Source organism: Pteronotus mesoamericanus, unplaced genomic scaffold, assembly GCF_021234165.1.
Source record: "Pteronotus mesoamericanus isolate MK-2021 breed Mesoamerican mustached bat unplaced genomic scaffold, CSHL_Meso_final contig_78, whole genome shotgun sequence".
NCBI classification, from domain to species: Eukaryota; Metazoa; Chordata; class Mammalia; order Chiroptera; family Mormoopidae; genus Pteronotus; species Pteronotus mesoamericanus.
Genome location: NW_026555258.1, coordinates 28,706,237 through 28,734,161, shown reverse-complemented (window position 1 = coordinate 28,734,161; position 27,925 = coordinate 28,706,237). Strand labels below are relative to the sequence as shown.

Sequence of the window (27,925 nt, the reverse complement as noted above, 5' to 3'; positions counted from 1 at the left end):
ATTCCTGGTGGTCGGCCTTTTCCCCTTTGCCTCTTCCCCTTAGTGCAGAGAAGAAAACTAGGACTCTCCCGCCCTGAATTCAGCACAGCTATGTCTAGATTTTATAAGCACAGAAATACACTTCTATTTCCATGGCCCCTGTTCCATAATATAAAACCTGTTCCTAAAACTAATGTAAAATTGTATGTCAACTGTAACTGAAAAACAAATTTTAAAAAATATAAATAAATAAAAGCTGTTCCCTGCGCCAGTGTCAGCCCTGGCAAACGATCCCTTCTATGTCGCTGAGTGCAGATAACCACGGCCGGACCCAGGCCTCAGTCTGTTGGGTACTCTGCCCTGACGCCCCCACCTTCGAACACAGCATCAGGAGGTCAGCCAGAGAGGGCGCCCGCTGCTTCCTGCCCACTTCATTTGGCAGGAGAGGCCCTACCACCCAGCCCCTTTTTGCCGCTCCCAGAGAAATTTAGGAAACTCCTGAACCAAATCTACCATGGTAAAACGTTAAAGCAATTTGTTTTAAATCTGAAAATTGGTTAGCAGTTTGGCGGTTTCTTAAAAGTTAAATACTTACCATATGACCCTTAAATATTTACACAAGAGGAAATGTAGGTCCACAAAAAGACTTGTACACATTTGTGGCAGCTTTAGTATATAATATTCTTAAACTGGAAACAACCCAAATGTTCACCAACAGGTGAATATATAAATAAATTGTAGTTTGTCCACATAATGGAATACTATTCAACATTAAAAAGTAATGAACTGCTGAAAACACAGGCATGTGGATAAAAACCCACAGGCTGTCAACTGAAAGCGGCCTGGTGCAAAGAGTTATGCTGCATGACTCCATATCAGGGAGGTCTGAGGACGGGTAGACTTCACCTGTAGTGATGGAAATCAGATCAGTGGTGGCCTGGGACAGGTGCTGGAGGGGGGTTAACCGCAAAGGAGGAAGAGAGAACTTTTTGGAGCTGCAGACATGATCTGCTGTCTTGTGATGGTGATTATACAGGTATCTACATTAGCCAAAACCCATCAAACTATACTTAAATGGACATTTTTTTAATTCAGTGTAAATCATACTTGGATGAAATTTGAAAAAAAAATATCTAGAAAAAGGTAAGGATCAAGTTGATAATGACCAGCAGAGAACACAACGTGATTAGCAGCTTGGGCTCTAGTCCCGACCCTGCCTGGTAATGGGTGTGTACAAGGGGGAGGGGGTCAGGTCCCCCCATTGCCCTGGGTTTACAAAGGGAAGGCGCTGGACTAAATGGTTTGTAGCCTGAGCTCTTGGTCCACAAAACTCTTCTTAGCTGTCCCTTGTCTGTGTCTGGAATCTTTTTTAAATCCTCACCTGAGGATATATTTATTGATCTTAGAGAAACATTGATCGGTTGCCTCCCATAGGTGCCCCAACTGGGGATCAAACCTGCAACCTTTTGGTGCATGGGATGACGCTCCAACCAACCGAGCCACCTGGCTGGGGCTTTATCCGTAATATTCTTCCCTGGGGACGTCACATGCATGAAAACACTGCAATAGTGCGTCCCTGTGTTTACCAGCACCTCCTCCAGGAAAGAAAACCACAGAGGGGTTAACCTTTAACACATGTCTGTGTGGAAGAGTGGGGGTGGGAAACGCTTGGGAGAGGGTCCAAGAACCAAAGCCAGAGTGCCCCACAGTAGGATGTCAGGACCCCAGGAGGAGAAGTGGAGCTGGGGAGGGGGAGGGAGGACTAGCAAACCGCAGAAACCTTAGCGCAGCACGGAACAGGAAGTCCCAGTGATCAGGACACCAGCAGTGTGACCCCGTCACTGCTCTCAGCTTAATGAGAAACCTGAGTGGCCTCTAGTTGATAGGGGATAACTGCCCCACCTGTTCCTAGGTAAACGTTTACTTCCTGACCGTTTTCCTGCCCTTAGCAAGTTCAACAAACCTTAAGCTGTTTGAAGGCATAGAGATTGCTTATGAAGAGATGAACTGTACACAAACCCTCGTGACACATTATCTGTGCGACAGTGTTTCAGTAAATAATGCAGATGCTCCACAAGGATCTCTCCGGGTCTGAAATCTGAATGGCAGAAATCACTTGGGCCTCCCTCCCTCCCTTACCTCTACTGTGGGAATTCAAGCTCTGGAGTCAGTTACAACTGAGTTTGAGTCTCAGCTCTGCCATTTCTAGCTGTGTGGCCTTGGGAAAGGCATTAAACTTCTCTGACTCTATCATCATGCTACTATTTGCCTGATAACACTTAAAAAAAAAAATTTATGGTATTTTTTTTCCCATCACCACTTAACCCTCTTATATCCTCCTCCCTGCTGCCTAATGTACTTTTTGTTCTTTTTATTTTTTTTTTCCCCCTGTTCTGGGCCAGGGGAAAAGACAGACGAGTTTTTGTTCTCAAGAAGATTACATTCTAGTGAAAAAAGGCAGATGATGAGGAAGTATACAATGAACAAACACGACCATTTGAGTGCAGGGAAGGAAATAACGAGGGTGCTGTGATTAACTCTGCAGGAAGGGATCGGCAGAGAGATGTGATTGGGTTCATGTGCTCCAAGCGTTATTCCAGCACCTGTGTTGGGGAGCATTGCAGTAGTACAAAGAAAGACAGACCAGTTAGCTATTGCACCAGCCAGCAGAGTGTAACTTGAATTAGGGAGGCATTAGTGGAGACGGAAGTAACAGGATATATTTGGAGGTAAAACTGACAAGACACTAATTCACCGGATTCGGAGGTAAGAAAAAAAGATTCTGGGTGGCTGCTGGGTTAGGACTTGAGTAACCGGGTGGACAATGGTGCCCTTTATTGACTGTGAAGTCAAGGAGGAGAACCAGGATGTAGGTGAATCAAGAATTTTGTAGGACCTGTTAGGCTTGAGGATAGCTACCAGATTTCACATGGCTGAGTTTGGAACTCAAGAGAGCAGTCAGGATGGAGACACACCCAATGGGGCGGCAGAGGCATAGGCATTGAAGTCATGGCACCAGGTAAGATCATCTAGAGAAAGAATAGCCATAGAGAAGAGAAGGGGACCCAGAACCAGCCTCTGAAACACGCCAGCATTTAGATGATGGGCATGAGAGGAGAGAAGAAGACTGTAAGAACGACAAAGGAGAAGGAAAACCAGGAGGGCTAGAGTCGGGGGGATCTTCCAAAGGAGAATGAAACCAGCTGTTCCATTCTCCTGAGCGCTGTGAGCTGGTATTAGGAATAAAAAAGGGTGGCTTAGTATATTGTACAGTACTAAGATCTTAATACAGCAGTAGTTACAGCAATTCTGGCCTGATCTTGTTCCCCAAATGGGGGACAAGATCCCCACATGAGGATGAGCCTGACAGAGATGAATTTTTCCCTTCATCTGGAGAAACCGCAACTACTTAGCAAGTCTTGTTTCCCTTGAACGGTACTATGCCTGAGAGCGAGTATGAATTACCTCCTTGCTTTTTGCAGACTTTGGTATGAGACAGGTCCTGCAGTCAGGACCTGCAGTCACCTCCTGGGGTTGGCGCCAGTTTGGCCTGACCTAGACCCACATCCTGGGAATGTGGGCTGGTGATTACTCAGGTGGCGCTATGAGACCTTTGGCCACTTGATGGTGCCAGAGGACCAGGAATGGGCTGGGGCCCGCTCGCAGGCTTTTGAGCCTGCTTGTGCTGATCCCAGAGCATCAGAGGAACACTACGGAGCCGAGCACACTGAGCAGAGTGTGGAGAGTCAAGCTGGTCGATCCATGGGCAACTGTTTTATAAACTTCACCTGCCATACAAATATATGGTATTGTGATTCAAAAGGAAGGGAAGAAGAGAGGGAGGGAGGAAGGAAGGAAGGAAGGAAAGGGGGGGGAGAAAGGAAGGAAGGAAAGAAAGAAAACAAGCTCTAAACATTGCAGAAACCCTTTGAAGATTTTAGAGCAGTTATCCTGTAGCCTATTGGTGCTACGAATATGTTCTAAATTTCCTAGGAATCATAGTTTCACATACTATATCCTCTTGTCAGGTCATGCTATCCCCACTTTCGGTCTGGGAAGAGCAGAATCCACGTCGCAGGTGGCGGCAGCCATGAAAGGGTACCAAAGCTGCCTGAATCCTGAGGCCTGTGGGAAGGGAGACCAGGTGCCGCTCTGAGACTGGCGGACGGGGCCTGTACCTCTAAATGGCTGGCTGCCTGGAGGGGGAACCCCGCTGAGATCTAGGCCTAAAGGCGCATTGAGTCAAGACACGGACTTTGAGCGACAGTCCTTTCCAATGTGCAGTGTGCGGGCTCCACAGGTCCAGTTATCAGGCGGCCAGGAAACACCTAAGTGGTTTCTCTATTCTTATTTTCCTGAGATTCTCTGCTTAGAAGAACTACTGTTGCGTGTGTGTTTGGTATCATAATCTAGGTACTAAGAAGCTGTGAACTTTGCTGCAGAAAGTAAAACTCTCTATTACGTACTCTTCCTTTGCCCTGGATTTGTTTTATTTTGTTTTCATAACAGTCATCCACTTTAACTAGAGAAGCATAAAAGGTTTTTAACATTTTCCCTCAGATTCTTAGTTTTCATTCTAAACCACAGCTTAATGTTTCTAGATTTTTTTTTTATCCAGAAAAGTCTTTGTTGAATCCTTTTCAATGGAAGGTTTTACTAATATTCTTAAAATAATAACCAGATTCTTCCTGATCGTGCTAATCGTGAGGAAGTGCTGTGCAGGTTTCTGCAGACACAGAACTCTGTCCAGCAGATTCTGGCTTTTGCTGACCTGGATGAAGGCCTAACCCAGCTGTACACCCTTGGAAAAAATCAAACAAAAAAGTCGGACATCAAACTCTACTACAAAGCCACTGTACTCAAAACAATCTGGTACTGGCACAAGAACAGACCCATAGACCAGTGGAACAGAATAGAAAGCCCAGAAATAAGCCCAGGTCTCTATGGGCATCTAATATTTGACAAAGGGGGCAGAAGCATAAAATGGAGCAATAATAGCCTCTTCAACAAATGGTGTTGGGAGAGCTGGACGGCTACATGCAAAAAATTGAAATTGGATCATCAGCTGACACCATACACAAAAATAAACTCAAGATGGATAAAAGACTTACATATAAGTCGCAACACCATAAAAGTCCTAGAGGAGAACATTGGCAAGAAACTCTCAGATATCCCACGCAGCAATTTTTTCACTGAAAAATTTTTTCAATTTTTATGTCTCCTAAAGCAAGGGACATAAAGGAAAGAATAAACAAGTGGGACCTCATAAAAATAAGAAGCTTCTGCATGGCAAAAGAAAACATCAGCAAAATGAAAAGGGAGCCAACCCTATGGGAAAATATATTCACTAATGATACATCAGATAGAGGTTTGATCTCCAAAATATATAAAGAACTCACTCGACTCCACTCCAAGGAGACAAACAATCCAATCAAAAAATGGGCAAAGGACCTGGGCAGACGCTTTTCCAAGGAGGAGATACAGAGGGCCCAAAGGCATTTGAAAGGATGCTCAGCATCACTAGCCATCAGAGAAATGCAGATCAAAACCACCATGAGGTACCACCTCACACCAGTCAGAATGGCCATCATAAACAGATAACAAACAACAGGTGCTGGCAAGGCTGTGGAGAAAAGGGAACCCTAGTCCACTGTTGGTGGGAATGCAGACTGGTGCAGCCACTGCGGAAAGCAGTGTGGAATTTCCTCAAAAAGCTGAAAATGGAACTGCCTTTTGATCCAGTGATTCCCCTGCTGGGACTATACCCTAAGAATCCCAAAACGCCAATTCAAAAGAACCTATGCACCCCAATGTTCATAGCAGCACAATTTACAATAGCCAAGTGTTGGAAGCAACCTAAATGCCCATCAGTAGATGACTGGATCAAAAAGTTATGGTACATATACACAATGGAATACTATGCAGCACAAAGAAAAAAAGAACTACTAAACTTCGCGACAGCATGGATGGAACTGGAGAGCATTATGCTAAGCGAAATAAGCCAGGGGGCGAAGGACAAATACCATATGATCTCACCTATAAGTGGAACCTAACCAACAATACAAAGATGCAAGGAAAATAAGACCAGCAACACTGAAAGGAAAAGAAATCAACAGAGACAAGAGGGAAGTAGGGGAGGTGGCGGGGAAAAGGAAGGGAAGGGGAAAGTCAAGGAACATACAGCAAGGACTCATGGACAAAACCAAAGGGGAAGAGCTGAGGGAGGGAAGGAAGGAGGGGGCAAGGGAAAGTGGTAGGGGGTAGGCAGAAAAAAAGTTTATTATCAAAAAAAAAATCAAATAAATGTCTGTTCTTACAGCGTAGAATTCAGTGTTATCCAGCCATGACATCATTGTTGTCGTTGACAGAAAGCATCTGGGTGCCTGGGAGCATCATAGCCGAGAGCAGCCACCTTGACTGCTGCTTTGGGAATTTAGAATTGGGGAGTCACCAGCATGACTCCCTCTCTAGAAACAAATACTGCTGCCTAGAGGACACAGATCTTTAGTGGAAGTGTGCGAGTCAAGGAAGAATAAGGTGGCGCGAGCATTATGATAGGAGTGAAAGGGCGGGGCAGCCAGGCTGCAGAGCCAGCTGAGTGTGTTGCCAAGAAGCTGACAGCAGCCGGGCACCGGAGCTCAGCACAGGTCCCTGTCCTCCCCATGGAAAGGAGCAGGGGGAAGTGCGGCTGGAAGACGGGGCCGTAGCCCCTGGTCCCAGCCCCGGACCTTTCTATTTGGAGCTGAGAGATGGCACCTCTCCTGGCATTTCCCAGGCAGTGTGGCGCCACTTACATGGCAACTGTGTAATAAAAGGGAACCAATTAAGTCTATCACGCGAGTCCATAAAAAGTGGGGATAAAGTATTTAATTTGAACCTAAACATTGTTTTTGTTATCATTAGGTATGCTATGTTGACTATGGATTTAGTGAAAATGTTGAAAAGAGCAAAGCATACAAATTGAACCCGAAGTTCTGTTCACTCTCATTCCAAGCTACAAAGTGTAAGCTAGCAGGTAAGAGGAACTTTTTTGAAAGGTCTTTCCATTTTGATACAGTATTACCGTTGTACTTTGTGCTTAAATCCTAAAAACTGTACTGTGTTTCTCAGGGTGTTATAATGTGTTGTTTCTTGAAAGGTATAAATAAATTAATGTCTAATATCATCTTTATAAGATGTGATTATTATAAAAATTATGTTTAATTTTTTCTATATATTACATATTTTTTTTAATAAAAAGTCTATTGGCCATCTTAAAGGGTCTTTTTGTTGTTGTTCTAATTGCTCTAGTAAAAACTGCTAGAGGCCGTGTAGCATGAAATTTGATCAGTTTAAATCATGTTATTCAGCCTGTTTTGAAGTGACTCCCAACTTTAGTTCCAGTGATATAGACTCTGCAGGCCCGGCTTATTACCAAGTAACGCGCCTCCGTGTGCCCAGTCACAAGTTCGGCTATAGGTCCTGTGCAGTCTCTGGCATAATCAATGTATCGCTGTTCTTTTCTTCCTCCTCAAGAAAGCACAGAGGAACACACATGTGTGAGAGTGACATTGTAGGGACGACCTGGGAGTCTGGAGGCTGCAGTGGCCATGCTAGTGAGGAAGGAAGACCCTGAAATTGTGCGCATCCTGCCAAGAGAGCCTGAGCAAAACTCAGAAAGCGATCAAAGTTCTTTCCTAAAAATTAGCCCGGTCGAGAGAGCCCTCCTTGCCAGCAAGGATAAATCTTTATGTCAGAGGGACAGGGTTTGGCTCTGTCTGTGAGACAAATCTCAAGTTATTTTAAAAGACTGTTACAGACTTGTGGTTGTTAGTTTTGAAAAGAACATATCAAGAGCATAGGACAGGATTTAGGATGCTGAAATGAAAGGTCTGATAACAGCAAAACACTTGTGCCTAGAGAATGAAATAAGAACAGGAAAAAGGTAGCTCAGAGGGAGCCTGTGAGCTTTTACTTATGGACTTAAAGGGGATAAATATGAAAATAAATGTCAGGAAAACATGAACTAGTTTTAATTAGTTTAATAGATTAACTCAAAGTTGTCATATGTATGATACATAAAATTATAGTTTTCAAAGAATTTAAAGAGTAATTAAAATAAAATTCACCTATATCCATATTATGTTAAATACTATTTAATCTTTCTGTGAAAAATTAGAAAAAAATTTGGTATCTTTAGGGTCATTGTGGTGTACTTAAAAAGGAAGAAGAAAGGAAAAAAAGGAACGAAGGAAAGATGGGTGTCTAAATTTCCAATAAATTCACGTTCATTTTATAAAAGAGAAATCATTGTGTGTATTAATTAGAAAATGAAAAAAGTCAACGGTATATTTTCAGGAAGGACATTACAAATACATAACCGGCAGATATAATTCATTGGTGTCTTCTTTCATGTATTAGACTTTTTAAGTATGTGTTTATATATAAAGTGAAGGCTATTTCTCCGTAGGTAGAAATTCTGATTGATCATCAATTTTCCTTCTTGTTTTAAGTTGCCTGCCTTAGTGTGAGCATTCAAAAAGGCATTCACATTATAATATATATCTTAAAACTTACTGGTGCTTTATGTAAAGGAGATTATAAAACAAAGCTTCCCCATAAAATTTAAGAATTTTGTAATAGATTCATAATTATAGTAAGTATCCATAACAAATGCAATCAATCTATCCATCTTAAAATGATTCTGCTAATTAAATAGACATTAAAATATTCAATATTTTTCAGGGTTGGAAGCTCTAAGTGATGATCCTGGTTTAGTGAAGGTGGTTGAATCTTTAACTTGTGGAAAGATCTTTGCAGTGGAAATTCTTGAAAAAACTGATATTCCACTTGTTGTTCTGTATGATACCTCAGGAGAAGATGATATCAATATCAATGCCACCTGCTTAAAGGCCATTTGTGACAAGTCACTAGAGGTTCACCTTCAGGTACCACTGTGACCACTATTGTCATCTGTTACACATATCAAAGGAAAGAAAGTTATCAGAAAAAAATGTTACAAATTTTAGGCTCACACTAGATAGAGATAGACTTTGTATGTATTGAAAAAAAAAAGGAAGGGGGACTGGAAGTGAGGAAATGCCAAAACCTAAATAGTAATTATTAGGAATTGGATTTTTGTTTTATTTTCCAGTCTCTACAATAAGCATATATTAATTTCATTTGGAATTATTTTGCAAAGATAATAGAGAAAGATGTTTATTAAATTATTAGCTTTAACATTTTTAAAATGTGAAGAACATAGATGTCCACAAAGAAGAAAACCTTTAAGTAAATTTTGGAACAGCCATTCTAAAGAATAGGATGACATGTTAAAATTGATCCTTTTAAAGGCTTCATAGCAACATTAGGAAAATATTTGTTTTAATAAGTGGAATGACAGTAAATTATTTTTATGTTATGATTTGACTAAAAGATAGCTAAAATTAAACTTTTATGATGATTAAAACTTTTTTAAATTACTAAAATTCATGTGGACTATGGATACAGATTAGAAAATAGGCTGATAATGGGATTGATTTGGTGAGAGTTTTTATTTTCATTTCTGTTAATGTTGTAAAAATGTCTTATGTAGTCATTTTTTCCCTAAATTAATGGGGAGAAAATGAACTAAAATTAAGGATAATTCTCAGCTTTTCAGACAATGGAAAGTGTTAATATTAATGTATGCAAAAAGTCTACTTTGTGCCTGGCACAAATGATATCAGATATTCCTTTTGGAAAGAGAGGTATCTAAATCAGTTTTTCACATTTAAGTTGTGAAATCCATTCTATCATATCTATCCTCCAACTTAGAAGATTTTAAAATGCAAAGACTTTTAATGAGATATTTAGTAGGCAGCCCTGTGCTCTGTTCTCAAGCCTCCTGGCATGTCCTTTGTTCGTTCCAGGTTGATGCTATGTACACAAATGTCAGGGTGACTAATATCTGCTCTGATGGCACACTCTACTGCCAGGTGCCTTGTAAGGGTCTGAACAAGCTCAACGACCTCCTGCACAAGATAGAGGACTACTTCCGTTGCAAGGTATCGCGGGGCATCATCTACCCATAAAATCAGTCCTAAAATTGCAACTAAGAGTGGTCACTAAATTTGTCTAAGTATGAGTAACTTTTGAATAGTTTGAGGTAGAATTTCTAGAATGGTGGGAGAGAGCCACAGACTGCATACTTTAAAACAAACAAGACCCTCCCCCCACTGATTTCTGCAGTGTAAAATGAGGGTAGTAACCCTATGTACCCATAGGGGTGTCATGAGAACACGTTGCAAGCCTGCTTAATTAGCACAGTGCCTGGTGTATAGGAAGTGCTCAAAAACTGGCAGATTTGTTACAAGGTGCAGGTGATGATCCTACAGTACAGCTTTCTGTGTCTCTATCAGCTGGAGCCAGCTGGCTGCTTTGCCTTGGACAAAGACACAACCATGAGATTTAAGAGGATAAAACTTTTTTTAAAAACACTTTTAAAATTTTTATTTACTTTTAGAGAGAGAGGGAGGGAGAAACATCAATGTGTGGTTGCCTCTCAAGTGCCCCCCTCCCCACTGGGGACCTGGCCTGCAACCCAGGCATGTGCCCTGACTGGGAATTGAACCGGTGACACTTTGGTTCACAGACCAGTGCTCAGTCACAGAGTCATACTAGTCAAGGTGAGAATAAAACTTCTGAGGCATCACTCCCCAAGTTCTTTATGGTCTCTCAGAACCTGCCACCTCAGTAAATGTGGTTCTGCAGTTTAAATTTATTAATAAGTTCCTTACCTGTTAAATCTAGTATTCTTTTCTGAATCAGGATATGGAGAGGTTTTGCTTTAAGGTTCTAAGGTGATTTCCTTACCTCCATTAGGACAGTATAGTCATGATCCAGAATATGCTGTGGTTTCCGAGTGACTCAACCCCAATGCCACTTCAACCTTGATCCCATGCCCTGGAAGAGACCCCTTGCCTACAAAGCACAGTGAGGGCCCCATGGCACTTAGGCAGTAGTGTGTTTTAGTTATTTGGGTATTTGGTTGTTTTACTAGAGTGTAGGCTTCCTGTGAGCAGAGATTGAACTTTATTGGTAAACTCCTAATCCATTTCAGTCCTATAGTTGCTAATCTGGTGTCTTACATTGAATAGGTATTTCAAAGATTTTGCTGACTTAGGTTAAGCAAAATTCAGACTACAGCTTAGAATTCAGGCATTAGACCTACACCTTTACTTTTTGTGTGTTACAGATGTTTTAGATGTATCTCAAGGTCATTAGTTGGGTTGGATTTGTTAGTCTGTCTTGGAGGAACCTGAGACACCCGGAGAGGCTGACTCCAGCAACTCATTTGCATGTGTGTGCTTCTAACCCGTGGCAGTGAAGGGCACTCTTGATAGTACCTAGTGCTCTTGTAACCCAAGTGGAGACATTACCTGTGGGGAAAAGTACATTCACCCTGAAGGAAAGAGACCATGGTAGGTCCCCAGCTTCAAGTCACAGCAGCAGAGCGGGATGAGGAGACCTTCAGCTGTGAGGTGTTGCCATTTCACTGGCTCTGACATCTGCATTTCTGTTGATAACATTTCTCTTGGAATTGAAATCCTAGCTTTGAATCTAAATCTTAAAAGATTCAAAAAAAGAGACCTTACAGACAGTTAGCCCAACCTCCTCACTTTTCATCCCGGCTCTTCTATGTCAGATTCATTCTCCCTCTTCATGTTTAACTGATGGCGCCAGAGCCTGGATGAATCATACTGACATCCATGCTAACATTTTTAGACATTTCAACAGGGATGATTTATGAGCCATGTGCATAGGAGCATAGATCACTGCCATCAACAAATGTAGAGAAACAGTGCAGAAGTTCTCCAAGCCCCGGGACATGTACAGCATCCTCTGATTACATGCGGGTGAAGCAGTCGGCCTGAGTTCCACGGTTGTTTTTCTAATTGTGTAGCAATATGCTCTTTGCTAAGAGTAATAACAGTGCCATGCAATTCTGTCTTGCAGCACATGACCTCAGAGTACTTCGTTTCCTTACCCTTCTGTGGGAAAATCTGCCTCATCCATTGCAAAGGAAAATGGTTACGAGTAGAGGTAAAATCAGTCACTTGACTCCCCACCCCCCAAGATTTTATTTATTTATTTATTTATTTATTTAAAGAGAGGGAGAGAAACATCGATGTGAGAGAGAAGCAGCATCAGTCAGTTGCCTCTTGCATGCTCACTGACAGGGAACCAAACCCGCAACCCAGGCGTGTGCCCCCACTGGGAATCAAACCGGCGACGCTCCGCCTTGCGGGACAGCTCCCAACCAACTGAGCCACACTGGTCAGGGTGACTTTTTAAAAACGTATTATGAAATATTTCAGACACACAAACAATTTTTTTTTTAAAATGGAAAAAGCAGTTTGAGAAATAAAATCTGACCAACATGGCTGGTGCTCTCCATGCATCCCACCCCTGGGGGAGCTGCCAGCTGAATTTGGTGTTTCTCATTCCTATTCATTCCTTTCTACTTTTACTATCTTTGTGTCTATACACACACACTTTTATTATCTATGTATTTACATATGTACAAAGTAGAAATATAGCAATGAATATGTATATAAAATATAGTACAAATAAATCAATAAGGTATAACTAAATGAATAAATGTTCATTTATTCAGGTTGTCCTTCAAATGTCCTTTTTCTGGTCCAGGATCCCAAGTTGCATTTAGTCGTCATGGGTTCTCAGTTTTCTCCAACCTGGCAGTTACTCTTTCTTTATTGTTCATGGTCTTTTAAAGAATAGTGGTATTTTGTAGAGTATCTCTCAACTTGAGTTTCTTCATGTGTGGAATCAGGCTATGACATTTTGGCAAAAATACCTTTCAGCATATGCTCAAGTATTTAGATAAATATCTATTGTTGTTTTTCTTACTATCAAATCGTATATTGTCTACCTTTGAGATAGCAAAAGTATTTATTCTCTTAGAGATACGTAGAAAGAAAAATGACTAATGAAAAGCAGGTCCTATGTTTAAATGATGTATTTGTTCTTGACATGATAAGCTTTATTTAGTATGTATACATTTTGAACTTGCTCCATGTGTTCAACCAGCTCTATTCTGTAGCCATTCTCTCCCTTCCATCGCTCTTCCCCCAGACACACCCTGCGTGGTCTGCATTCACTTTCTATACCACCTCCCGGTCAGTCTTCAGCTGTTCGACTGCTGCCTGCACTGCACCAGGGTGCCTGTTCCTGTAACAACACCTTAATTGTACAACCTGATCATTATCTTCCAGCTGTCATTCTACCAGACCTCTTTGCTGCATCCAACAGTGTGGAAACTTGAAATTCTCTTTTCACTGGGCTACCATGTTATCTAATCCTCCTAATTTTCCTCACAATGTTCTAATGATTCCTCCTCTTGTTTTTCACTCCCCACGCCACCACCGTGGCTGAAGTGTCAGTGTCCCCAGGTTCTGCCCCAGCTCACCACTCTTTTCAGCCTCTGCATCCTTCTAGGCAACGCCTTCTCATAGTTTCAGTTATTATCTCAGTCCTAATGTCTCCCAAATTAGTTTCCAGCCCTTGATGGGCTTCAGATTTGGGCAAAAAGCCAGCTTAATTGTCCATCTCACAAATTCCTCAAGCTCTGCATGTCTGAAACCAAAATTACCTTTCCTTCATCTTGTCTTCCTCCTATGTCTGTATTTTGGTGGTACCTCCATTCAGGTAACCATTCGAGCTGTTTCTTAAGAGAAATCTGTGACTCATGTATCTTCCTCAGCCCTTGGTACAAGTGGTCACCAAACTCTGTCTGTTTTAGAGCTTTGTAATTTCTTGCCGAGATTGCTGCAATACCATGCCAGCTGGTTCCTCTGCCTTTACTCCGTCCTCTTCCAGCCAAGCTCTGTACCACTACAGTGAGCAACCCAAAATGCAAGTAATAGCAAATAACGGTGCAACCAACATTTAGTGAGGCTTAATATTTCCCAGAAACTAAAAGTTTCTTTTAAACATGACTAATCTCATTTAATCTTCACAAAACCTTACCATCCCATTCTTACTGATGAAGAAAGTACTTCAGGGAGAAAGTGGGAGAGCTGAGGTTTGATATTGAATCTATCTGATTGTAAACCCTTTATTCAGTCTTACTACCAAAAGTACATGCCTTCTTCTAAAGCTCCTATCCCATTCTTCTTAAGACTGGACATTGGCGGCTTCTCATCTACAAGGTAGCCTGAGTTCTTTAAAACATAGTATCTGGCTCTCCAAGACCCCGCTTTTGCCTCTCACTTTATATTCCAACATAACCAAGTTGCTTGTAGACCCCACACGTAAGAAATACCTGTGTGTCTCTGCCCATCCTCTCTCCTCTGAAACGTCCAGATCCCTGACTAGATTTCTTCCGACCTGGTTTACTCCCATTCATAATTTAAGGTCCAGCTCTAAAAGGACATACATTTATGAAAATCATGAAATTCCAATTTGTTAAAAAGGGAATACAAATATCCAATAAATACAATTATTTCTTGAAGAAAAATTTACACAATTTAAATTATCCAAAAGATTTGTTAGATAAGTCACAATGTATATGATAGCTTATGCAACATTAAAATGATGTGGAAGTCTAATGACATGAAATATTTTTGAGACACTGAGTGAAGAGTGGTCAATTATTAAATAGTATATACTATTTAGTACCTGTACATTTTGAACTTACTCCATATGTCCAGCCAACTCTGTTCTGTGGCCACCATTTTCCCTAACATCGATCTTCCTCCAGATATGTCCTGTGTGGTCTGTATTCACTTTCTGCAGTATAATATGTTCTAATTTTTTTCAATCAAGTTTTTTGTAAAATCATGAATAAAGGACTGGAAGGATAATTGTACCTTATTATATAAGAAATGTCTTTATATACAAAGGAAGAGTTGAACCAAATGTAATGGCACAGAGCCATTCTGGCCTTTTGGATGTGCTGATAAATTAGCCAACACTTGTGTCATTGCAGATTATGAACATTCACAGCAGCCGGACTCTAGATGTTCAATTCCTGGACACTGGCACTGTGACATCCGTAAAAATATCTGAACTCAGGGAAATTCCCTCTCGGTTTCTACAAGAAATCATCGCAATACCATCTCAGGTACTGTATGCTAGAAGCCTGGGAGAAATGCTGGAAGAGATTTGAATGTATTTGTAATCATGTTATGAGATGCCCTCTCAGTTTTGATCTCGTTAATGACCAAAGTCTGAGTTTGTCGCTAAATTGGAAATGATCCAAATGTAGTTGTTCACTGGTTTTCAGATGTACAATTCAGCTGACTTAGACAAGACCAGTCTGACTTACAGAACATTGTTTGATAAATGTTTGTTTTTAAGTGTGTCGATCATTAGGTTATGTTGTCCAGTTAGAGGTTCTATTGATTTTTAATATAGTCAATGCTTACTTCTACACAGCTTCAGGATATTATATGTAAACATTTACTTCCAGAGTTCTTAGTTTAATTAGGTAACTATTCTCTTTCAAAATCTATTTATATGTAATCATTTTCTTATATGATGTTACCCTCATAGATTTTAGTAAAAAGATTAACTTCAGCCTGTCCCTCCTCTATTGGTAAAAATTTATGATAAGGATTTTGAATTATTTTGAGTTTATTAAAATTGTTAAGAACTATTTCCTACCTTTAGGAGAAGTAGAGGATTTTGTATAGAAATTAATCATTTTTTGAAAGTAAAATTGTTTCGATATTCTGTAATTTTAAATGGCATCTTATATGTGCCAGAAGATATCTTGTGCCATCAAAACTGAGTGAATAAAAAGTGCTTGGCCATCATTGGCACGGCTTTCGTAATTGCTCTCACTCCAGTCGCCATTGCCTTTTCCAAGATGACTGTTACAGACACTGTTCAACTTGTCATCAAGCCAGCTTTCAAAATCACTTGTTGCTCAGCCATAATACTTAAAATTGTTAGACTTTTAAGTGCTCCTTTCACTTGATAGCACCTCTGGCCTCTGCAGCCCTCGTTAGGACATCGCCCAGGGCCCGCCTTACCTAGAAAAGCCCCCCGGCTGGAGGGGAAGGTGGGGAGGGACCCCATCCCCCTGCTTCTGTCTGAAAGTCACGCAGTACACCTTCTTTGAGCCACAGCATTAAAAGCCATGACAAATTTTTTTGTATTAATATATCTAGATTCATTGTTTAATAGTTATGAAGTGGGATGGGGGAGCTATAAAAGCCAGCAAGGCCAAGCCTCTGTGTAACAGCATCTCCCCAAGAGGCCTATGTCAGAGCAGCCAGTTGGCCAAAGCTGACCCATAACTATTGAGTTTGGGCTCTTGGCTCTTACAGTATTTTAAAATATGAAATCAGTTGCCAGGATTTAAAAATCAGATAATTTCACTCCAAAATCCCTACTCCTAGCTTCTCTTGACAAACTAGAGAATCCGACAGCATCAGGTGCTCTCCTTTACGGGACAGCACTTTGTGGGCTCTCTCCTCCACAGGGCCGCGCTGTCCAGCGCACTGGCCCCATCTAGCTGCCTCCCTCCCGCATTACCTGCCTGGCCCCTGCGAGTATTCGAGTATGTGACCTCATCCAGGGGCACAATGAGAGACTTGGAGCCCGCCAAGGCGGGGGTTTTGACAGGGAGGATGGAGACTTAGAGAGGAAAGAAGGAATCCAGGAATCCTGGAAGTAGCTTTCATTCCCTTCACAGAATTGCCTCCATCAATTCAAAGGCTTCTGTCAGCCGAAGGGGGTCCCTGAGGTCACCTCTTACTGTCTGCTGTAGCCATTCTGCAGAAATGTGTACAGCAATGGTGGGAGGCAAAAGCTTTGGGGAAAATGAAGCTTTCAGCTCTCTACGGATTTCTCTGTTCTTAATTCTCACTACAACCTCCCTCCAAAGGTGAGCACAAATGCCAGCACCCATAACGTTCTCAGGAAATGCTGGATGAAGCACAGAAGCCTCCAAAAAGATTTCTGCGACAGGAGTCAGTTTTCACCCAAATGACACATTTATTTATTTATTTATTTATTTATTTATTTATTTATTTATTTATGATTTAATTTGTTAGGTTCAGAGGGAAGACCTGAATATAACTCCCAACGCTGTCTTCTCAGTTTTGTGATCTGGCAGGCTCTCTGAGTCCATTTCACTGTCTGTAGAGTGGTGTTGCCACGCTGGCCTGGCAAGCAGAAGTATTAGAGTGGATAAGCCCTGGCTTGTAATAGGAGTGAAGAGAATAGTAGTAATACAAATAGAGCCAGGAAGAACGCGGATGCTTCAACCTGAGCGCTGCGATTGTCTTTATTAGCTATTGCTATTGCTCGCTTTCTATGTTGCCAACATCTGACTTATAGGAAAATAATATTGACATTACTCATAAGTACCTATTTTAAGGTAGTGTGTTCATTTTTCCATCATGTTTTTTTTTTCAGGCTATCAGGTGCTGTTTAGCAGATATTCCACAATCTATTGGCATGTGGACACCAGATGCTGTGCTTTGGTTAAGAGATTCTGTTTTGAATTGCTCAGACTGTAGCATTAAGGTTAGTTATCTTATTGGTCTTGATACATTTACAAAGCGAGCTGTCAGCCTAAAGGGCTCATTGGTTTTTGTAAAAGAATTTTATCGAATTTTATCTTATTGTAAACTGATGCTTTCACATCTGACTCATTTTTACAGTCATGAAATTGGTTACATATGCAGTGAGAAGATATTTCATTGTTTAATTTTAAGAATTTATTCTGTATTTCCAGTACTATTTTTAAACCCTTTATATAAGTTTTCCATCAAGGTAGCAGACATGGTTCTCTGCTCCTATTTTATACCACGATAAGGAATTAAATCCCCAACAGACCACCGTGTATCTCTTGATAAATGTTTTAAAAAGTCATTGAAGTCCTCTATTTCTTTTTTTCTAAAATGTAATAGAGTATAAACAAATTATTTGCTTATAATCTTGGTTTTGCCTCTTTTCCTAAAGCCTTCTTAAATTGCTTTATTTGTTTCACTAGCTGTTTTTTTCCCTGTACTTTTGCATCTTCATATCAAAGACATGGCTCATATTTCCAAGAATAGACATGTAAAATGATATATCTCTGTATTAACAGATACAAGTAGTATAGTCATTTTATATGAAACTTCAACAATGAAATGCCCTTGAGAAATATCTTCATGAAGATCTCTAAATTATTCTAGCTCTCACTCATTTTATCTGCATACTCCTCTCAGATTTATAATGTACACTTACACACTTAATTACATACCATTTTATATTCTTTAATTGATGTATTATAATGAATATTGTTTTCTTAGCTACTTTTTCAGCTCCTAAAACCAGGGCATTTTAATGGTTGATTTTTGAAATGGTGTTTCTGTATCATAAATATCAAGGTGAATTAGCAGTCAGTACATCATTAGTACTCCAAATGAATTTAAATAAACTCATCTTGCTAGGAAAAATATTTCTTTAAGTAAATTACTGTGGGAGGATTGCCTTGCAGGTATCTCCCTGTCTTCACACCTGTGTCTCTGCCTTTCATTTCTAGCCTAATATGACAAAAAATAGATGCAGCTAGAAATGTGTCATTTTTGTCATTTCTGAGATAAACCAGAGGAGCTGATGAGAAGATTTACAGTCACCCAGCCCTTTGGGACACACAGCAGTATAGTACAGTCTCAGTTTTTAATGGGTGGTATTCTCAACAAACACTCACCCCTCTGATAGAAAGAGGTAGCTAGGTAGTCCAAGGTCTCCTGGGCAAAAGGTACAAAACTGCAGTTTTGGCCTGAAGTGTTCTTCCTCTTTTACTCCCAAGATCCCTCTTCTCTCATGTAGCTGGGGAACGGGGTGAGGGGTGAGGGCAGATACTAGGACCAAATAAGGAATGTAGGCCAGAGGGTCCTCTAGGGTATGGTGAGTGTCAAAGCACCCCCTCCCACCCCACCCCCCCGTCTGGGAGCACACCAGCCTTAGGCAGAATGCTTAGAGAGTATTTTGCCGTTGTCGTGATTATTTGTTATTGTTGAAGTTGGGTGATGAGCACATGAGGATTTGTCCTACTATTTTTTCTATTTTGAGTGTTTTAAAATGTCATTAATAAAAAAAAATTTAATCATGATATATAGAATCACTTCCTCTCAGTGACAATGACCCCTCGCAAGTTATAAGGTATTCTCAGAGATTTGAGAAATCAGTACATTTTTCACTTCCATAAGCTTGCTGTTGGTTTCTAGACTACTTAAGAGCTTATTCATTGCTACTGTGACAGATAATTCATCTGACCTTAAATAAAATAACTAAGCAAGTTGGGGTTTTTTGCAAAATACTGTATTTTAATATTTAACATTAATATTATAACCACTTCTCAGAATTTAATGTAAATTTGGATTTCTTGAATTGGTTTTTCATGTTTTCCAAAGGTTACAAAAGTGGATGAAACCAGAGGGATCGCCCACGTTTACTTATTTACTCCTAAGAACTTCCCGGATCCTCATCGCAGCATTAATCGCCAGATTACAAACGCAGACTTGTGGAAGCATCAGAAGGATGTGTTTTTGAGCACCATATCCAGTGGCACGAGCTCTCCCGGCGGCAAAAGCGGTAGCACCCCCGTGGCGAGCAGCTCTGAAGAGAACGTCAGAAAGAGCCTCATGGATGGCATCAAAAAGCCCACGGTGGATCCCACCTGCTTCTTCCCCACGGAGGAACTGCCGCCTCCTGTCCACTTGCCAAAGCCGGGGGAGTACATGGATGTGTATGTGCCTGTGGCCTGTCACCCGGGCTACTTTGTCATCCAGCCGTGGCAAGAGATACATAAGCTGGAAGTCCTGATGGAAGAGATGATTCTGTATTACAGTGTGTCTAAGGAGCGCTACGTAACGGTGGAAAAAGACCAAGTGTATGCTGCAAAAGTGGAAAATAAGTAGGTCCCTGGGCAAAGTGTTTTATTCTCCTAAGAAAAATGTGTAGAGTGATGCCAGGAGTCCTTAATCCCTGCAGGGGGGACTTTGAATGCACGAATGGGAATATTGAATGTGAAATGAGACTAATGAATTATGCAGTTTTCTAATATTTAAAATGATGTCATTTATTTAAAAATATAGAGACCATATTCCTGTGAAAACCTAATCATACCTGAGGTGAAGTTTTAAACGTTGTTTTCTACTTTTCTATTAGGAAAAAATGTTTATTCAGAAAATCATGTTTTTAATTTAATAACCTTTTAATTTTAAAACTAAGATTTTTATTGTAGAAAAATTTAAAAATACAAAAAGTATACAAAATTAAAATCAGCCAACCAGACATTACCCTTGTTCACATCTCTGATTATTTATGGGATAGATTCCTAGAAGGGAAAATACCTGTTTGATTAAAGATTCTTGATATATGCTGTCAGTTGCTTCCTAGGGAGCCCGTGCCACCTTTATAAGGTGCAACAATGCCTATTTCACTACTCTTTGGCCTTTGGACAGTGAGAACCATAATTCCCTACGTTTGCTTAGCTCTTCTGTCTGTCTTCTCATATTTGTACATTTGGATCCACCTCCTCCTTTCCTAAAGCACTGTCCTGAGGTACTTGCTGGTTTCAGCCTAGTGAAGCCCAGCACTGCCCTCTGCAGTCTGCTCTCTGGCCACGGAAGCTCTGGAAAATGGCGCAGCTGTCCCTTGTCCTGTCCCCTTGGACAGCTTGCTTAGGGGAAATGACCAGACTTCTTTGATGATGCTGAAAACAAGGAACTATCTCCCCTCCACCCAAGAACACATACAAACACATATATATACATACCCAAGACAGCTTTAAAGGTCAAACTCCTTATCTTTTTTCTATAAAATGCTTTTGTTCTTTAAAATAGCATGTATAGGCATTTGTAAAAACTTTGTTATTTTTATGAGCAAAAAGAAATCCAATTTTTAACTTTTAAAAGTAAAAAGTATAGTAGCTTTCATTCTGAAAAGCATTCAACTTATATGTTGCAAGCTTTTCGCCTTCAAAAAAAACATTTTTACTGTGTTAGTTATAATCATAAGCATAAATGGATTTGATTCAGTACCAGAACATTATTGGTGTTAATTTACCTCAATCACAATTCTTTGTAATCTAATTTATTCACAGTTAAACTGTTACCTGTTGTCTGAGGAGCAGATCAATGATAATTAGTGGGAGGAGGTGGGTCCTACTTGGCGGCGAGGGGTGTGTGGGAAGGAGAGCCATACACTGGAGGCCCGCAGAGTGGGACTTCAGACTCCATTCCCCGGCCCCCTGCCACCACCATGGGGCCAGCAGCTCTGCCCCAGGACTCCTGCTTGGGCTTTAACCAATTAATTTGTCCCTAGATAAACCAGGGATGTCTTACACATAAGAACAGATTACCTGAAAAATTTTAAAAACTTTGTGAACTTAATCAATGTAAGATGTTTAGAGTTTCTATCTTGCTTACAGCCTGAGACTATTTACTAAACCTTGTGCCCAACTACAGTAAGTTAAGACATAGGAGTGTTGAATACTTTTTTTAGTACAGGGGTTTCCAAATCTATCTCAGCTAAGAATCACTTGGAAATCCTATTAAAAATAGAGATTCTCCTTTTTCACCCCAGACACCCTGAATCAAAATCTCTGGCAAGGTGGAACTCCAGAATCTGTGTTTTTAACTAATTCTCCAGGTGATTCACAAGCAGCCTTGCACTGAAATTGGAAACCTAGCTATTAGTTTTGAAAAGAGAAAGCTAAGTAGAAGCACAACAGTTAAGCTCCGTGATGGCTCTCTACTCACCGCTCTGTACTCTTATTTATAGACTAAAAGCACAGACCACCATAAGTTGCTTTGTACAACTTAAAGACATTGCTATTGGTGGAAACCAAATGTTTTCATCTCTTTTTGCACTTAAATAAATTAGCAACATGGACCAAGCTGGCACTTCCACATATGGAAAAAAATCTCTTTCATTTGGTCTGAAGTTCTTATATTTACACAGCTTAACTTCTTTTTAATAATGATTATAATAATAATAATGATGGCTACCATTTGCCAAATACTTAAGGGCTAGGCACTTTGTGTATATTATTTCTGCAAATGAATTAAAATTAAATATTACTTCTGAGATTACAGGCTCAGAGAATAAAGAAAGAGTGCAGGGTAACACAGCTGGAAAACAGCCCAGCTCGGTGGGACTCCAGAGCAGGAGTTTGGCCCCCAAAGCGCTTTTGTACTTACTACGATACCCTTTTGTATCCCTGCTGTTTCTGTGACTCATGGACTTTCGCTTGGTGCACTTTGGCCGTATCTGAAGGTTTCTGGAGTTTCCCCTTCAAGTCCCCAATCACTTACAGCATTAAAGCTGGCTTCTTTGTATCTTTCTTACTGTAATTCACCCCACATAGCAGCTGTGTGAGTTTCCTGTAGCCATTCTCCACTAGGGGTGCCCTGGCTGGGGAGTGGGTCCAGCCCAGCAGGGGGTTGCAGGGAAGGACCTGCTGTTCCTCTGGGCTTGGGCCCGATACCACCGTTGCAGAGGGCGTCCAGGTCTGCCAGCCGAGGCAGAGCCCGACTCACACCGTTCAGGAGGAGAGACCACCTCTGTAGACACTTTCCTTTTGGACATTGTGAACAGTCAAAACTTCAGGACTTTAAAACAGTCCTTCATCCTTGAACTCTGAAGTGTAGGTTTTTCTCATTTTAATGGTGGAGGCACAGAGGAGAAAAGTATGTGTGTGTGAATTTCTGGCCCCTTGAACGTTGGATCTCCCTTCATACTCCCCTGCCCTTTCCAGGTTCTTTAAGTGGTGGGTTAGATTTTTTTGTTTGTTTTGTTTTTTATTGTTTTTACTTGGCATAATTAAATATGTCAACTTTACATTATTTTTTGTAATCTCTTCCCAACCTCCCTTCCCAGTCTGACTTTCTCTTCCATTCCTCCCTTCATTCCACCTCGCAGCTACGCTGTAGTGTTTGCTTCACTCCAAACCACCATGCCCTGGAGAGACTTCTGTGCTTTTCCTCTCATGTGTGTCTTCAGCCTGGCCTGGCTCTTCCCGTCTTTCACATGTGTGCCTTGTCCCAAACGTCCCCTGTGCTCCCAACAGAGTGAAGGAGTCCATGAATGGGCCTTGTCCTGACCATCCTGCGTGGCATTTGTTTCGTTCTCCTTTAGCTCCATGAGGCCTGAAAGAGGTGTTGGAGTGAGCAAATTCCATCACATGAGCCAGTGATAAAGCCAATAGTAACCTTTAGAAAAAGAAGCAGCCTCTTAAAAAACTTCTGATAGTAGACTTTTAGACTTTGATAAACAGCATTCTTAGTAATTTTTCTTTTTATCAGAAAATGTTATCCTTAAGGCAAGTGTTGACTTTGTGTTTCTTCTTCCTTTTCAATCCTTTGCACACCTAGGTGGCACAGGGTGCTTTTAAAGGGAATCCTGACCAACGGGCTGGCCTCCGTGTATGAGCTGGACTACGGCAAGCACGAATTAGTCAGCATAAGAAAAGTGCAGCCCCTAGTGGACACGTTCCGAAAGCTGCCATTCCAAGCAGTCACGGCTCAACTGGCAGGTAATTTCAGTGGAATCTGAACTCATTCCCCAACATTGTTTATATGGTCATTTTACCCTGGGTACTAAGGGAGTACGGAATCATTGGCTTTTACTAAGGTAACTTTTTTCCCCCCACAAACAACTTCCCATCCTCGATGGAAATAATTTGCAGTGATCTCTCGCAGTCGTCATGCCCTCCAGCTGTATCTGCTGTTTCTGCTTCTCCATGTTCCCTCCTAGCTCTGGTTTCATGTATGCGTTTATTTCTAAAGCCGCAATCCTAGTACAGGTCAATATTGCAGTCTGCTCTTTGCATTTAGCATTTTCCTCTAATTCTGGGGGTGTTTAGGTAGTAATCTTTAATAGCTGTAAAATATTCTGTTAATCAATATTTCCCTATTGTTGACTGTTTAGGTTCTTTATACTTTTATTGTAGTATTAAGAAAAAACCCTGCCACTGTGTATACTGTCCAAAACAAAAACAGTGAAACAACCTAAATAACTAACGAGAGGAGAACATTGCACAATGAAATATTTTGTAACTTATTGCATACATTATAATACATCTACATAATGGAATTCCACAGTTATAAAACATTTCTGGGTCATAGGGTATGACCATTGTCATGGCCAAGTGAGTGTCCCGTTGCATTACAGCTAACGGCATGCAAGTGTATGGTTTTACCACCTTCACACCAGCCTATGAACTACCATTAAATTTAAGGAGCTAACTTAATCCATATACAGTGGTACTTATTTGTAATATCGTGCCATGAGACTTCTGTTTTATCTTTTGTAAAAGCAGTCCAAATGCTGGTGGCTGCTCTGTGTGTGCTCTACCAGGAGGTAGATGAAGCTCTGCCCAGAGGCCTGTCCGCCTCAGCAGGGGGTGTGGAGGCCACAAGGGCTGAGGGGACAGACACTCCCGTCGTCTGGGGCTCCGTTTGCCCGCTATGCTGGGATGTGGGGAGTTGTGACTCCCCAGTGCCACGCTGACTCCTCTCCGCTGCTCGCCCCATACACTTAGCACCGTGCCAGAAGTTGTTTGATCTCAGAAATGAAAGAAATTCTGCATATAGGTTATTCTTGGAATTATTGATCAGCTTGTATTAGAGAGAGATATTTTGCCTTATTTTCAAAATAGTTGCTGGTTTCTTTGTGTTTTCTACTAGAATTCAAAGGAAACCCCCATGGTAGTTGGATATAAACCAAAAATGGCATTTTACACATGGCATGGCTACCATTGATCTGCTTCAAACTCAAACCTCCAAATGGTTTCTTCAGATTGTATAGTTACATTTTTTCATTTTTATTTTTTAATGTTATCATATTTTATTAACAACACATTTTGTTAAACATGATAATTAAACTGTCCAGCAAAGGAGTCTCTGTGAAGCATGAAACGTCGTGGCTGCGGTCACTGATGCTGACTGCGTGTGTGGGACTCTCCCAGCCACTTTGTTTGTTTAAATTCTCCCCCACAGCAGGAAGTTTAGGTTCTGTTGGTATCACTATTATACAGATTGGGAACTATTCTAGACTTCTCTTGTGGAAAATGCTTATTGATCAGAGAATTTAGCCCACTCGCTATATAGACAGCAGGTCTTTTTAAATTATACGTGATGTGGGGGAGGCAGAGACAAATGTATTTTAAAAAATAAATAAATAAATAAATAAATAAATAATACGTGAAACTCCCAGACCTTTATCACTATGGGGTATAAGTTATAGTTTATCTAATCCAGTATATATGGACTTAATTTGTTAGTTTAATAGTATTTCTTGAAAAATACATATTTTCTCAATTTTGTTTTAAAACCTGATTTAAAATTCTCTAAACTTAGCTCTCAAGTTTAAAAGTTATGGAGATTTAGGAATGCATGAGACTTAAAATTCATCTGGTCCAGGCAGTATATTTTATAAGTAAACCAAGATCCAAGATCAGACCACTTGATAAAGAAAGAGCTGGGACTAGTAACTGAGTCTCTAGACTTTCAATCCAGTGCTTTTGCCATCATGTTGTATATAATAATTTTGAAAAATTAGTATATTAATTCTTTTTTTACTATATCTGGTTCATCAGGGAAAAAAATCTATAAATAAGAGAAATGTCATTGGTATTTTATTTCCCTCTTTTAATCTCCATTATCAGTTTAAAAGTGCATATACTTTATGTAGGGAAATGGGCAGTAGTTATTGTAACTTCATTTTATGTAGCATTAAATCTCAAAACTGTGTATCTGTAGGTAAAGGTTTACAGAAGTAACCCCATTTAGAATAGAAAAACTATAAGCTGGACTGCTTCAAGATTGTTCAGCAACTGTGTTTCAGTTAGGCAAGTCTATCCTGGTATGTTTAAGCCACTTTGGAATTAACTAAATAGTTTTCCATCATACTGGATCAAAGAGGCTCATTTGTCCCCTCACTGCTCTCTTTCTCCTAGGAGTAAAGTGCGACCAGTGGTCCGAGGAGGCTTCGATGGTGTTTCGAAATCATGTGGAGAAGAAACCTCTGGTGGCATTGGTTCAGACAGTTACAGAAAATGCCAACCCTTGGGACCAGAAAGTAGTGGTCTATTTAGTGGACACATCGTTGCCAGACACAGATATCTGGATTCATGATTTTATGTCAGAATATCTGGTAGAGCTTTCAAAAGTTAAATAATCACTGCTTGTGAGACCCTGACAACTAATTCAGATTTTCTAGCAATAACAAAATGTAGTAGGCTTAAAAAAATCTTATCTCTGCTACATGGCTCTGACTGCTGTGGGGACTGAAAAGAATATGTTATGGTTAATGAAAAATATTTATAAGTTGTGTTTAACAGAGTTGACTTTTCCAGGAGAATTGTACTTGAATTATTACTATAACATTAGAATAAACATGTTTATCAATGTAAAAACTGGCTACCTCATAATTTCTAGGCTTTATGATCTTAAGATGAAGAATTTCCCTTTCTATTTATGTTGTCTTTCTTGCAGTGCTGGCTGGTTTCCTGTCCAGTTGGACTGAGAATCGTATGACTTAACTCTGCCCTGGTGTGCAGTGCTGTGTCCCAAAGTCACCAAACCATGAGAAGACTATCCCGAACTTTAGCCTATCAGCACTGCTAGTGGTGCTTCAGGAGGAGCAGCAGCCAGGCAAACCAGCGTGCCTCTCCCTCCAAATCTGGAGTGGCTTCTCATTGCCCAGGGAGTTGAGACTGAAGTCCCAGGCCTTCTACCACCTCCCTACTTAACCTCATTGTCCACCATTCCTTCTACCAATCACACTGGACCTTTATGTGGTCCCTGAATGCCATGCATGTTCATCCAGGATTACTGGTACTCTCAAGGCAGGCCTTGATTGGTAGAGCCTGATGATTCCCAGGTTGTAAATACTCCCTCCATTGTTGAGGCCCAGCTAACAATGTGATATCACTGAATGTGGAGTTGGAAGAAGATGCACCCAAATAGCTCTTGCAAGCCTGTACTACAGACCACTGTCTTCATCCTCCACAACAGATAGAATGATGTCTTGCACATACCAGGCACACAATGGTGTGTGCTTACCAATGAATGGGCAGGATGAATTGACAGGGGGATAGGTTAGAGGCCTTGGCAGTAGCTTAAAGATGAGGAAGGGAGGCCACGGACAAACAGTGGAGCAATGGTACTAAAGAAAAAATATAAAAGACATTTTGAAGTTTTTGGTTAGAAATATTAGAATTAACATCTTGGATATAGAAGGTAAGAAAAAGTAGGTGTCAAAGAGTGATACTTCCAGCCAAGGTGGAGGCATAGGTAGACACACTTCGCCTCCCCACACAACCAAAAGAAGGAAACAACCAATTTAAAAACAAAAACAGCCAGAACTGCCAGAAAATCGAACTGTATGGAAGTCTGACAACCAAGGAGTAAAAGACGAAACATTCATCCAGACTTGTGCATCAAGACAAAGAAATACTGCCCAAATTAAAGAACAGATCAAAACTCCAGAAAAAGAACTAAGCAAAAAGGAGATAGCCAATCTTCAGATGCAGAGTTCAAAACACTGGTAATCAGGATGCTCACAAAAGTGATTGAGTACAACCACAAAATAAAAGAAGAAGAGAAGGCTATATAAAATGAAATAAAGCAAAATATACAGGGAACCAACAGTGAAGGGAAGAAAGCCAGGACTCAAATCAATGATTGGGAACAAAAGGAAGAAATAAACATTCAACCAGGACAGAGTGAAGAAACAAGAATACAAAAAAAATGAGAGGCCTAGGAACCTCTGGGACAACTTCAAATGTTCTAAAATACGAATCATAGGGGTACCAGAAGAAGAAGAGCAAGAAATTGAAAACTTACTTGAAAAAATAATGAAAGAAAACTTCCCCAATCCGGTGAAGGAAGTAGACATACAAGTCCAGGAAGCTCAGAGAGTCCCAAAGAGGAGCACACCAAGACACATCATA

The 27,925-nt window shown here is 40.6% G+C and overlaps 1 protein-coding gene across 1 annotated transcript in view; it reads left to right on the top strand.

Moving 5' to 3' along the window:
- The window catches only part of TDRD7 (tudor domain containing 7), a 60,191-nt gene extending 33,815 nt beyond the window's left edge, over positions 1-26,376 (top strand). Inside the window, exons 9-17 of the mRNA XM_054584634.1 lie at positions 6,883-6,994; positions 8,704-8,906; positions 9,870-10,004; positions 11,956-12,042; positions 14,951-15,085; positions 17,389-17,499; positions 19,377-19,879; positions 23,343-23,503; positions 25,928-26,376. Of these exons, the coding sequence (XP_054440609.1) occupies positions 6,883-6,994; positions 8,704-8,906; positions 9,870-10,004; positions 11,956-12,042; positions 14,951-15,085; positions 17,389-17,499; positions 19,377-19,879; positions 23,343-23,503; positions 25,928-26,148 (1,668 nt within the window). The 3' untranslated portion in view covers positions 26,149-26,376. The remainder of the gene's footprint in view (positions 1-6,882; positions 6,995-8,703; positions 8,907-9,869; positions 10,005-11,955; positions 12,043-14,950; positions 15,086-17,388; positions 17,500-19,376; positions 19,880-23,342; positions 23,504-25,927) is intronic.
- The last annotated feature ends 1,549 nt before the right edge of the window (positions 26,377-27,925 follow it).